The sequence below is a fragment of the Sciurus vulgaris genome (genome assembly GCF_902686455.1).
Source record: "Sciurus vulgaris genome assembly, chromosome: 6".
Lineage (NCBI taxonomy): Eukaryota > Metazoa > Chordata > Mammalia > Rodentia > Sciuridae > Sciurus > Sciurus vulgaris.
In genome coordinates, this window is record NC_136466.1 from 25464539 (window position 1) to 25477709 (window position 13171).

Below are 13171 nucleotides of genomic sequence, written 5' to 3' on the forward strand. Positions count from 1 at the left end.
ACCCTGAGGGACAGGTGGAGCAGTCTGCTTGGGGGTTGGGGTGGGGCCACAGGCAAGGCCCCAGACAAGGGCCCAAAGAGGCACATCAAGGCCTCCTCTCAGGGGCTGCCAAGGCCCTTCAAGGCCACAGGCTAAGCAAGTGGCTGCACAGCCCGTGAATTTGCAGTGTTCCTGCAATGACGGAACAACTCTGGCCTCTGCCCTCGGGGGCCTCTGGGTCTCAGGTGTCAGGCCCAATGTCTCCTGCTTGAAATCAGACATCAGGAAGCACACTCATCCCACGGGGACTGCACACGCCATCAGAAATGTTCCCCTCCCCCACCCCGCCCCTTTACATGTGTCTAGCAAGGCACTAGGAAATGGTTCAAGTTTAGGGATTTGCTGTACATTTGCATTTTTTCTTTTTAAAAGGCACAGTTTTTACTTTAATGATGCTGCACTGCTCTTCCCCGCCTCAGCTCCCCAAAGGCGCCACGCTCCTGCCATCCTCAGTTGAGATTCCAGAGGCAGCCTCCTCTTTCGACTCCTTTCTAGAGAGGGCCACTTGTAAAGATATAGCACTCATCTGCAAAAGGACATGAGGGGTCAGCAAGCAAGCTCTGCCGGCACAGGCACCGCGGTGGAGGCGGTCCTTTGCCAGCGACAGGCTCGATCTGGGTCGGGTGGTTGGGAGTGTTTCCCTTTCTCCCCCTGATAACTGATGGCTTGAGATCGGCCGGCATCTCAAAGGCAGATCCGTGGCTGTGTTCCCAGATTTCTGTCAGTTCCTTAACTGGTAAAGGACACATTCGAGTGACCCAACTCTCACTGGAATACTGATTTCAAGTATTTCCTGGGCTAGCTGGTGGAAGCCATAGGTTGTGGAATGTGATTTTCGTTTCTCAATCAGTGGGTGGCAGGTTGGTTACAGAAATGCCTCCTCTTAGTTTGGGAACCTCTGAGAATCTGACATGTAATTGAACAAAGCAAAAGGTAAACGTAAAGTGCTGGCAGGGAGCTGGGTGACTATCTGGTTGTGGGACCTCAGGTCCTTTTCCCCACTGCTTGGAGGCTCTGTGGTGATGGTGGTGCGAGGTTCTGGGCTTCTGGTCTGGCTGAGCACTGGTTGCACCAGAGCCTCTGGTGATAGACACAGGTCCCCAGCCTGTCTCCCCAGGACCTCCAACCTTGGATTCCACAGACAGCCGCAGGCTGGGGCCGCCTTGACTGTGTCACACCCACCTGCTGCTTTAATCAAAGCATTCTAGAAACCACACTGGAGGCTAGACTTCCAGAATCCTATGGATCACTCTCGTTTGGACGAATCAGAGTTCTTTAGAAACTCGAGTTCTATGAGAACCAGAACCACAAGGAGGTCAGAGGTGTCCTGCCCACAGTTGGTCCTGGAAGCACCCAGCTTCTGGGCAGTGAGCACCTTGAGCACCCGCTCCTCTCTCGAGGCAGGGACTTGCCCGGGAGAGAAAGGGAATTGGAAGCGTGGATGCGGAAATTCAGCATCTCCAGTTTGGAGATCTCCTCAGCTTTTTCCACGGGCCCGAGGCCGTCTGAACCACCCTCAGAGCTGGTTGCTGGGCTGTCCTTGTTCCTGGAGAGCACTGAAATGGACATTTCAAATACCCAGAGAGCCAGAGGGAGACAGCTCTATGTTCATGGCTGCAACGGAAGGTCTGGGGTCCCTTTTCTGACCCCATGACTGCCAGCTGGTCAGCGTTCAGTATCGAACCCTCTGAGGGTCACAGGTGTGGCCTGTGAATCGCCCGGGATCTGGAGAGAACAGAAGCTGGGCGGCACTGGCAGTCACCCTCCCACAAGGGCAGAAACCCAAAGGCCCCTCGAGGGGGACTGCTCTCCCTCCCGCTGCAGGTGGGCTGACCAGTCCTAGAAGCTGCCCGCACCAGGCAGACGTTGCCTCTTTCTAGCGCTGTCGCGTTCGGGCGGGACCCTGTGGGCTGGGCGCCCTGCGGGACTCGTTTCCGGGTAGCTTAGGGCTGCCTGGGGTTCTCCCACAATGCTCCAGCAGCACCGCAGGGATTGAAGTGGGCCCTGCCCTGTTGTGGGCCCTTCTGTGGCGTCTGCGCAACGCCGCACCCCCACGCCTCGGGGCTGAAGGACCAGGCAGACTCTTTGCTCCAGCTTCAAGAGCACTCTGGCCCTGACCCACCTGGCCAGCACCTTGCACACCATGGTGCCCACAGAAGCCCGGCCTCCTCAGGGGAGGGGCCCGCACCCACCACAGGGGACCTCCTGGGCCTGCCAATGGGACGCGAGGGCTCAGTTTCTGTTGAATTTTTCCAAGACTGTTGAGTTGGTGTGTTCAAACAGCCACTGCTGGGTGAGAGAGGAGGGGTTGCAGGTGTTCATGAAGATTCTGTGGTCACTTTCACTGCAGTCCATGCAGCTGCCGCTGACGGGGTGGTACAGGGTCTTGTCCTGCAAAACAGGGGGGGTCTCAGCCAGGGAGCACTGGGGACACCAACGAACAGCAGTGGTGATAACGTTATAAGTAGGGGAGGAAGTGCCTGGTAGCTGCTCCCAGACCCCTCGGTATCCCTGGGGCACACAGCCAGACGCGGCCCAGTGCCCCTGGCAGCTCGTGTCTGTCCCTGGACCCGGGCAGAAGGGATGCGTGCCACTTCTAGGCCTGGGTCCTCCACACTGCGGGCCTCCAGTCAGGTCTCGCTGGCCCTCATGGTAAGGTTTTGCTTTCTTTTTAAATGGACACAGTTACCAACAATTAAGATTTGGAGCTTTCACATGAAAGTCTGGTTTTCTGACTTCTCTTGAGTGGCTGGTTAGGTTTGTGGCACAGGTGAGCGCGGGGTTGGGCTGCTGGGGGAAGCTGTGAGGCACTACACTGCTTTAAAAAAGTTCATCTGGCAGGTTGCCCGTGCCCTCCCTCCACCCCCCCAGGTCTTCCCCTTCCACCATCGCCCCCGTTCCCTCCTGGCCCCACGGCGCATCCTGTCTTACCTGGCGGTATTTCCACAGCTGGTTGCCCTTCATGCTGTGGCAGTCATAGAGGGTGACTGGGCTGGTGTGGGAGACGGCGTCAAAGCAGAACTTCTTGGTGTGCTGAGGGTCTCCAGGCCGGATGTCCTCTCTCCAGGTGAAGGTGAACACCTGTGCACACAGGGACGTCACCATAGGGACAGCAGAGCCTGAGAATTTTCTTTTTTCTTCACATTTTCTTTTTTTTTTTTAATTTGGGGAAAAAAAATTGAAACACATAGGCCAAAAAAGAGCCCACTGAAATTAGCTCCTGTTCTAATTAGCCAGCTTCAGCAGCTACCAACTCAGCCAATCTTGCTACACTCTACCCGCGTCGCTCCTTCTACCCACGCTATTGTGTGGCAAATCTCAGCTAGCATGTCCTGCCAGGTATAAATAGCTCAGCAAGCGCCATCATAACACTTGAAAGTGACCACAGAGTCCTCGAGGTCATCCAGCCCCCAGAGTTCAAGTGTTCTTGGACTGTCTTGTCCATTTCTCCTCACAGGCTGTTTGAATCATGACCCAAACTGGGTTCACATATTGCATTTATTTGATGAGCTTCACCCCTGCACCCCACCTCCGCAGCTTTATTGAAGAATAATTGGCATACAGTAAACTGCACTCATTTAAAGTGTCATGTGATATGGTTTGACATGTTTATACCTGAAAGCATCATCATGATCAAGGTAATGAACAGATACATCACCCCCAAAGTGTCCTCATGCTCCTTGGCAATCTCTCCCTCCTGTCCCTGCCTCCAATGTCCTGAGGCAACCACTGATTTGCTTTCTCTTTTTAGAGCTTCTTTCACAATTTCTAAAATTTCTCAGAAAAGGAATCACACAGTATGCATTCTCTTTTGTTTGATTTCTTTCTCTCAGCAGAATTTCATTGAGATGCACCCAGGTTGCAATAGCATCTGTCAGTAGCTCATTCCTTGTTTTGCTGAGTGGATTTCACTGCATGGGACTTCATTTACTGGTTGTTGGACATCTGAATTGTTTCTAGTGTTTGGCTACCACAAAGAAATCTGTGATGAACATTTGCATATAAGTCTTTGTAGGGAAGTGTTTCCTTTTCTCTCGGATAAATACCTAGAAGTAGAATGTCTGGCTCATATCATGGATCGATGTCTAATTCTCCAAGAAACTGCCAAACTGTTTTACATTTACATCCCCACCAGCAGGGTACAGTTCCAGTCCCTCCGCCTCCTTGCTAACCTTGGGTATGGTCAGTCTTTATACCAGGTGTGCAGTGATGTCCCACTGTAGCTGTAATTTCCCATTTCTCTAATGATTAATGGAGTTAAGAATTTTTAATATGCTTATTTGCCATACCTTCTTTGGTAACATGTCTGTACAAATCTTTTGGCCTTAAATTTTTCCCATTATTGTTATTGAGTTCTGAGAGTTTTTATATATTCTAAATACAAATCCTTTACTAGATATATGCCTTACAAACATTTTCTTCCAGTCTGTGATTTGCCTTTTTATTCTCTTAACAGTTTTTTTTTTTAAAAAACAGACATTTTCATTTTGAAGAAATCCCAGCCTTTTTTTCTTTTCTTTTGGTATTGCATTGTTGGTATTGTTTGTAAGAAATCATTGCTTAACTCAAGGTTATAAAGTCCTTTGTCTATGTTTTATTTTAAAAGTTTTTCAATTTTAGATTCTATGTTTAGGCCTCTGAGTCATTTTGAGTTAATTTTGATATATGGTCTGAGACATAATGATTTTTTGCATGGATATTCAATTGCTCCAGCATCATTTGTTGGAAAGACTTTCTCCACTGAACTGCCTTTATACCTGTGTCTAGAGCCAGCAGTCCTTGTATGTGTAAGTCTATTCTGAACTTCGTTCTCTTCCACTGATCTTTCTTTAGGCCAGGGTCATACTGTCTTGATGACTTCCATTTTATAGTATTATCTTGAAATCAGGAAGTGTTAGTTCCTCAACCTTGAATTTCCTTTTGAAAGTTGTTTTGGCTATTTGAGGTTCTTCCTGTGCATTTCCACTTGAATTTTAGAATAAGTTTTTCAAATTTCTACCAAAAAAGCCTTCTAGAATGTTAGAATTGTGTTGGAACTTTTTCCCTATGTTTCCCAGGCTGGTTTTGAAGAGCGGGTTCAAATGATCCTCTTGCCTTAGCCTCCCAAGTAACTGAGACTACAGGTGTGTACCACTACGCCTGGCTTCTGTTAAATTTACATATTGGTTTGGAAAGATCTGATTTTGATCCTGTCTTCCTATGAATATGGTATATATCTTCATTTATTTAGAGTTTCCTTACTTTCTATCAATAATGGTTTATAGTTTTCAGTGTATAGGACTTTCTCATCTTTTGTTATATCTAAGTATTTAATTTTTTCTGTTATAGTAAATGCCTTTTTAAAATGTTAATTTGATTCTTCATTATTAGTACATAAGATGATTGATTTTTGTATCTTGCAATTTTGTTAAAACTGTGTTATTAGTTGTTGTAGCTCCTTTGTAGATTCAAAAGCATTTTCTACACAGATGCACATACAGTCTACAAATACAGTTTTCCTTCTTCCTGTCCTGTCTGGATGACTTTAGGCCTCATGCTGGCCACAGATTTTTCAAAGGTTCCCTTTGTTAAAGTGAGGAAATTCCCTTCTACTCCAGGTATGCCAGCAATAGTTGGATTTTGTCAAATGCTTCTTCTAAACATATTGAAGTGGTTTTCTTGTTTTTCTTTTTCAGTTTGTTAATGTGGTAGATCACAGCAATTAATTTTTTTAGTTGTAAATGGACACAAGACCTTTATTTTATTTATTTTTATGTGGTGCTGAACTCAGTGCCTCATATGTGCAAGGCAAGCACTCTATCACTGAGCCACAACCCTGGTCCACAGCAATTAATTTTGTAAGTCTAAATCAACTATGTATTCCTGGAACAAATTATACTTAGGTACTTAAATACTGTTGAATAGAGTTCTCTAAAATTTTGTTTAGAATTGTTACACCTATGTTCATGAAATATGGGTTTGGGGTTGGTCTAACAACAGCTTAGTCTGGATTTGGTATTAAGGTAATGCTGGTCTTACAAAATGAGTTGGTAAGTATTCCTTCCTTTCCTGGAGTTTTTGTAGAATCGGTAAAATTCTCTTCGTTCCATGTTTGGTAGAGCTGAAGAGTGAGTCTCTCCGGGCCTGGATTTCTCTCAGAAGTTCTCTCCCAGTCCAGTTCCGACATTCTGTTTTGTGAGTTCTAGTGGCCTCTCTCCTACATGCTCAGCTCTGTCCCCTCAAGGCAGGGAGTCACCTGGCTCTTCTTGGGTTCTGTCTCCGAGGCGTGGTTCAGAAATCCCTCTAGGAAGGCAGGTGGGCTGTTCTAGGGCTCCATGTGTTGACCTCTCTTGTATCAGTCATTATCTTTTACTGGTTATTGTCTACCCTCTTATTATGGTTTGGATGTGAGGGGTCCCCCAAAACTCACATGGGAGACAATGCAAGAAGGTTCAGAGGAGAAATGATTGGGTTGTGAGAGTCTGAACCCAATCAGTGAATTAATCCCCTGATGGGGATTAACTGAGTGGTAACTGAAGTGACAGGGTGTGGCTTTGGGTATATATTTGTATCTGGCGAATGGAGTCTCTCTCTGCTTTCTGGTCACCATGTGACCTGCTTCCCTTCGCTACTCTCTCACCATGATGATCAGCCTCACCTCAAGCCCCAAGAAATGAAGCTGGCCTCCTATGGACTAAGACCTCTGAAGTCACGAGCCCTCAAATCTTCCTCCTCTACGATTTTTCTGGTCGAATCTTTTTGTCACAGCAGTGAAATAGCTCACTAAAATACCTCTTAAAAACTGCCTCCTAATATTCATTTCCTAGCCTCTTCCAGGGCAGGAGCTGTCTTCCTGTTTCACCTCTCTGTTTAGGGAGGCTGAGGGCCAGGAGGCATGGATCCCAATGGGGCTGCCATATTCCCTCATTGGAAGGCGAAGGCTGGCACAGCCACACCCTCAGGCACCCTGTGGTTGCTTGTGAGTCCTCAGACACTGGCCTGGATTCTGCCACACATGGAGGCTTTTCTGAAGCTGAGATTCCTGGGCTCTTTTTAACCAGGTTTCATGCTCCCCTTGGTCTCTTTCGGAGTCCTAAGGTGGGGTGGATAAGTCACATAACAACACTGGAGAAATCTGAAGAATTTGTCACAGAAGGCCACTACCTACTAAGGACGATGAAGAAAGGATGAATTTCAGATATGAATTTCAGAGGGACAGGCAGATAGCACCAGCCTGTGTGTCGTGCCATCTGAGCGGTCACTGTGGTTTGGGGGGGATCCCCTGGAATTAACCTGTTAGAGACTTAATCCCCAAAGTTGTACGTTAATGATATTTAAAGGTGAGGCTTTTGTGAGGTAATTAGATGAAGGTATGAGGGTTTGGGACCTCCAAGATGGCATTAGTCACTTTAAAAGAGGAGAAAATGAAAACCATCTTAGCAAACACGCTCCGTGTCCCTATCTGATGCCCTCTTCCATGTCATGACGCAGGACGAGGCCCACCAGGAGCCAAGCAGATGGTGGCACTATGCTCTTGGACTTCCAGCACCATGAGCGACACAAACTGCTCTTCTTTATGAATTACCCGGTCTGTGGTGCGCAACTACAGTGACAGAAAACGGACCGAGGCGGAGGTGTTGTTGCCTGCTCTCGGTGCCTCCGTAACCTGCTCCTTCTGGGTCCTGCTGATGCAGAGGACCCACGTGACTAGGCTTATACCACTGCGAGCTTCCAAAATGCCAAAAATGTGCACGGGGACATTCAAGCTGTATCCTCAGACCAAGGATCAGTGGTGCTGGGTAGCTTAAGGGAAGACGAGACGGCAGAGAACGAGATGCAGTTTCCTGAGAGTGAACGCCCTTCCCACAGGCTGAGTTAGTCTCCTGTAACATCCTGGGGATGATCCCTCAGACAAAGAGCCCTCTCCCACTAACCGCCCTGTCCTTAGGTGAGGTGACCAGAGCCCCAGGTCCCACCCATGAGAGGACACCCTTACCTGCCCATCGCAGCACTCAGGAACTAGGGCGGAGAGCCCCAGGGATTCGCCAGAACTCTCGGAAGGGGCATGCCTGTCCACTGGGGGGCTGCTGGTGGTCACATCTGCCACCACACAGGAAGAGCCAGGTTGAGAAGGAAGCCCAGAGAGGCAAGAAGATTCCGAGGGACCCAGACAACTTCATCAACATTTCTTGGTGACTTGAGTCAATAACTCCCTCTTTTAGTTGAAGGCCATTTGGGCTGGGTGTCTGTCATTCATAACCAACAGTCCAGATGGATGGTCTTGCTACAGTGTACACGATCACCCTATCCGAGACGCTGAGGAAACTCTTACAGCTCGTCCCCGGGGCTGGCATCTGTCACTCATCACTGGCCCGCAGCCCCTCCCTCCTGGCCCTGAACACGCGAGCACTTGTGCAGCAGATGATGCAGGGACCCCCTGGCCAGCCCCCAGGAAGTGGCCCTTACCTGCATGTTGTTCCAGGCGGCCTCCCCGCGGCCCCAGACGCAGCTCTCCAGCCTCAGCGGGGACCCCAGCGTGCCATGCTTGGTGTCTGCACACAGCCCCGTGCCCACGTTGCGAATCTGAGAGGGAAAGGGAAGGAGTGGGCCAGTGAGGAGCCTCAACGTACCTCTGAGTGGTCCTAACGAGGCTCGCCCTGGGCTGCTGGCAGGGCCTAGCTGCTCAGTGAGGGGTGCTTATCTGCAGAGGAAGCCCCTCGTGCTGCTGAGCTTCGAGCCTGCAGTCAGCCAGGGAGTGGGGCCTGCAGGCAGGGAGCTGCCAGGACTCCCGCCCAGGAATTGAATTTTACCCCATTCCAGGTGACCCAGGTAGAGGTAGTCCAGGACCGTACCTCAGAAACCTCTAGAACAGGACACAGAATCTTTGTCACAGGTCTTGAATTCTCTGCCTTTTAGGGCAGGTGAATAGCAAGAGGTGACAGAGTCCACTCAAGCTCCCATCCAAAGAACAACAGTGGTCTGTCTCCCTTAGCCATCAAGACAGGTGGGCTGGGCTGGCCGCTGAAGTGCTCGGACGCTCACTCGCTATAGGCAGGCGGCATGTGCGGGTGCTCTCACGTCACACAGCTCCCACCTCACGGCTGTCACTCCTGGGTGTCACAGGGTGGGTAGGTGCGGCAGCTACGAAAGCACCCCGCCTGGACTTTCTTTTGCGGGGGCCTAGCAGCCCCAGTCCTGTGTTCTGGGCCCAGCGCTGTGTCTTCCCATGGGCTGCTCCCAGCCCGGGGATGAGCGAGGCAGGGAGGCTATGGCAGGTCCATTCCTGGGAGGTGCTGGACTCCTCTGGAGGTGATTTGGCTCAAGGAGTCCATATTAATCTGGCTGAAACTTCATCAGCCATATTGTGACCTAGGACACTTCTTCCCAAACCCTCCTTCCTTCCTTCTCCCCTTTACAGAGGCCAGACCAGATGGCCATGGCTGCTGGCTGCCCCAGTCCCCCTCGTTCTTCCTCTCGGTGTTTCACCAATGCGTCTCTTGCACATCTAATCCCACATGGCATCCGCTTCTTGGAGGATTTGAACTAACGCAGGAGAAAAAGGCAGTAGCTTGGTAAAGAACCACAGAGCTCAGAGGGAAGTCGATGTGGTGCCTCTTTGAGAGAACTGGTGGTGGTGTTGGGTGGGGCTCGCCGGGGGGCTTATCGGCCAGGGTCTCTCTAGTTTGCTGTGTGCCTCTGAGCAAGTCCTTTCTGGTGCTTCTGCCAGCCCAGCGTCAGCTCTCCTTCCTCTGGTAACAACTCTGCTTTGCCCCTCACCTGCAGCCAGCTGGCATACTGTCCTCCCCTTTCCTACCCTTGCTTTCCCCTTGCCTGATGGCCACAGCAATTGGTGCAGGATCCAAGGATGAGACTTGAGGCCTGCATCCTTGCTGGCTTGATTGGGAAAGGGGCATACATTTTCTTTTGGGATGGCCGAGCGAGGGGTGTGTCAGCCTGAAGCTTCTGAAGTCACCCTGCCTCCTTCAGCAAAGAGGTCCACATAAAAGGAAAGCGGGTTAAGCAGCAGAAAAAAAGACTGACATCACTGGAGACCCTGGGTCCAGGTCACCTGATGCCACAGTTACATCAGGCTTCCATGACTCAACACATCTCCCCTTTTTACTTAAGCTGGCCTCCCAAAGAGACCTAACTCTCGTGCTCTCCCCTCTCCCAAGCCCCAATATGTCCATCTGTCAATGAGTAGGTGCTCCTGGCGGGGAAGCCAGGACGGATGGTGGTGGTGGCGTGCTGGTCCACCTGGTGTGACTGGCCTGTGTCCTCCAGCAGAGGTCTAACAGCTGCTACATGTGCAGCAGCACAGTTCCACGCGCAGGGGCCTGTGCTGGGCTCACAGCTCTGCTGTGGCTGTTTCAGCTCTTAAGCATTTTGTGTTTGACTTTGTTGTGTAAACAGAGATCCAGGGACGACGCAGCATGAACACAAGCTGAGGGCACACGCTGTGCCAGTGCTCGCCGCTCCTCGCTGCCCTGTTTGCTTACAGCATCCCCCAAGCCCATAAGCTTTAATCTGCGGTGGACCAGACACTCGGCAGAGCCCGGCAAGAGTTGGTACCAGACAAGTGAGTCCTGTCTGACTAAGCGGAGGTGCCGGCGGTCCAAGTTTCCCCTCAGATGGGGTCTTGCTGCCATGCACCGAGGAATCAGCACTCTCAGCCATGAAAGGACGATGGCGTCCGTCCTGCCCTTTCCTGCGTGGCTCCACTCCCCTGTGCTGGCCGATCACTTCCAGGCTCATGAGTAGCTGCGGGCAGTGCTGGAAGAGCACGGTTTCCCCAGGGTGAGGTTTGTGCAGTGAAGCCACTCTTCTGCTAGGAAAGAACTTGGAGATGGAACACAGGTCTTGTCACTGCACGCATTCTGAATACGAGCTGTGCGCTTTTCATCTGCATTTAAAATGGCACTGTGGCCGGGGAGCATGTGCAAGGCTCCGGGTTTTAGCCCCAACACTGAAAAATACCACCCCCCAAAACCACGAAAAATGAAAACAAACTAGAAACAAAAACGCCAAAGACATCACCACCACCATCATCGCTAACAAAAAATTGGCACTGCATAATATAAAGATGCAAGGTGAAATTTATGCTAATAAAGTTTTTTTGGGGGTGGGGGGAATTGAACCCAGGGGCGCTTAAGCACTGAGCCACATCCCCAGCCTTTTTTTTTTTTTTTAAATTTCGAGGCAGGATCGCTGAGTTGCTCAGGGCCTCACTCAATTGTTGAGGCTGGCCTTGAACTCAAGATCCTCCTGCTTCAGACTTACAGGGTCGCTGGGAGTCGCTGTGCGCCACCACACTAGCCTAATTAAAGTTTAATTTTCCTATACTGAGAACATGATATAGTAAAACAAAACAAAACACAAAAGCAACAATAACAACAACAAAAAACAACCAGCAAAACTAAAGAGGTAACAGGAAAGGAGGAAAGAGATTTATATTCCTACTTTTCCCAGGACGGCAAGCCCTGTGCTGTGTGTGACCAGGGGCTGGGCTTTTGCAAACTGTGTAGCCAGCCACGCCCTCCCCACTCACCTCCCCCCAGGCTGCAGCAGGGGGCTCCACGGGCGGGTAGAATTTGGGCAGGTCCCAGGCGATCTTGGTCATAAACCACTTGAAGCTCTTGCAGTTAAGGGAGCTGCGCAGCTTCTTCTGGGCTGCTACGTCCCCAGCGGAGAGGTGGCGGTACTCCGGCCGGCGCTGGTAAATGTACTCGGCATACTCATCCATCCACACTTCGGCCACGCGCTTAAGGTTCTGCGGGCAGAGGCAGGTGGAAGCGTCAGGCTCACTGCAGAGCCCAGGCCAGGGGTTGGGGTGCAAAGGGTCCTGGCGGGTCGAGATCCACCGTTCTTATTTACATACTTCAAAGATCGTAGTTCCACCATGTTTTCAGATTTTCTATACAGTCAGGGCCACACTGACAGTTGGGTCAATGATGGACCACATACATGAAGGTGTTCCCATAAGGCCATATTGCCTGGTGACGGTGGAGCATCTCAGTTGGTAAGTACACTCTATAATGTTCTACAAGGATGAAAGCCTATTGGTGCCTTTCTCAGAATATATCTGTCAAGACATGTCACTGTATTTCTAATTATTATTTATGCACATTTTAAGGACTTTACAGTTGGATAATAAACTGCCATTGTTTTGCCTGCCCATCTTCCATTCCCTCTCATTCCAGTGATAACTCACCAACTTTCCTTTGGGAAGCTTCCCCTGCCTCACTGCCAATTCATGGGGGTGGCAGAAACGCCCATCTCCCAGTCTGGCTAAAGTGCCTAATGCATGCAGGGATTGGTCAAAAATGAGCATGTGACCGGAGCCAAGCCAATCAGATCCAACAGGCATTAACCTTGGAATTCTTGCAGGAATTATTGGGAAGAATTGTTCTGTTTCTGTTTGGATTGTTGGGTAAGACCCCCTGGGTAAGATGCCAGCCATGTAGTAACCACAAGCTTATCCAAGGAGGAAGTCAACTTGGAACGGGGCAGAGTGGTTCTTCTCGTAGCATTAATACTTCTTGCTGCATGGATTCAGTCACACCTGAAGCCAGTACTACCTGAGAACCTTCCAATTCCATGAGCCATTACATCTGCCCCCCTCTTCTTTTTTGGAACTAGGGATTAAACTCAGGGGCACTCTACCATTGAGCTACACCCCCAGCCCTTTTTAATTTTTATTTTGAGACAGGGTCTTGCTAAGTTGCTGAGGCTGACCTTTAACTGATCCTCCTGCCTCAGCCTCTCATGTCGCTGGGATTGCACCTCTGTACCCAGCCATCAAATTCCCTTTCTGCTGAAGTAAATAGGAGTTAGGTTTTTGTCATCTTAGCTAGAAAAGTCCTGATCAAGTTACATGGTGAAAATAAATTATAACTTACAACTGAAAGGTATAATCCCATCAGCTGCTAGAATTTCTAATAATCCTTTGAGGTTTGAAGGTTGCATCTATGCTTATAATAAAGCACAAGGATAACGTACCCCCCCCCCCCCCCCCCACACACACACAACCCCAGACTTGGAGATAGAGGGGGAAGGAATGCTTGTGTGAAGTTGTGATGAGAATTCTTTATTCCAGTTGCTGTGCAGAGGCCCTTCAGTGAGAATTGACAGCAGACACTTTGAGGTTTGGGGA

The 13171-nt window shown here is 49.9% G+C and overlaps 1 protein-coding gene across 3 annotated transcripts in view; it reads right to left on the reverse strand.

Annotated features, from left to right (window-relative positions):
* Positions 1-363: 363 nt before the first annotated feature.
* The window catches only part of GALNT10 (polypeptide N-acetylgalactosaminyltransferase 10), a 222184-nt gene continuing 209376 nt past the window's right edge, over positions 364-13171 (reverse strand). For 2 of the 3 annotated variants that reach the window (XM_079145961.1, XM_079145960.1), the window contains 4 exons: positions 11567-11788; positions 8485-8601; positions 2971-3120; positions 364-2430 (listed from right to left, as the gene is read on the reverse strand). In XM_079145961.1, coding sequence (XP_079002087.1) covers positions 2272-2430; positions 2971-3120; positions 8485-8601; positions 11567-11788 — 648 coding nt within the window. In that variant the 3' untranslated portion in view covers positions 364-2271. The remainder of the gene's footprint in view (positions 2431-2970; positions 3121-8484; positions 8602-11566; positions 11789-13171) is intronic. The other variant, XR_013764815.1, reaches the window with a different exon arrangement.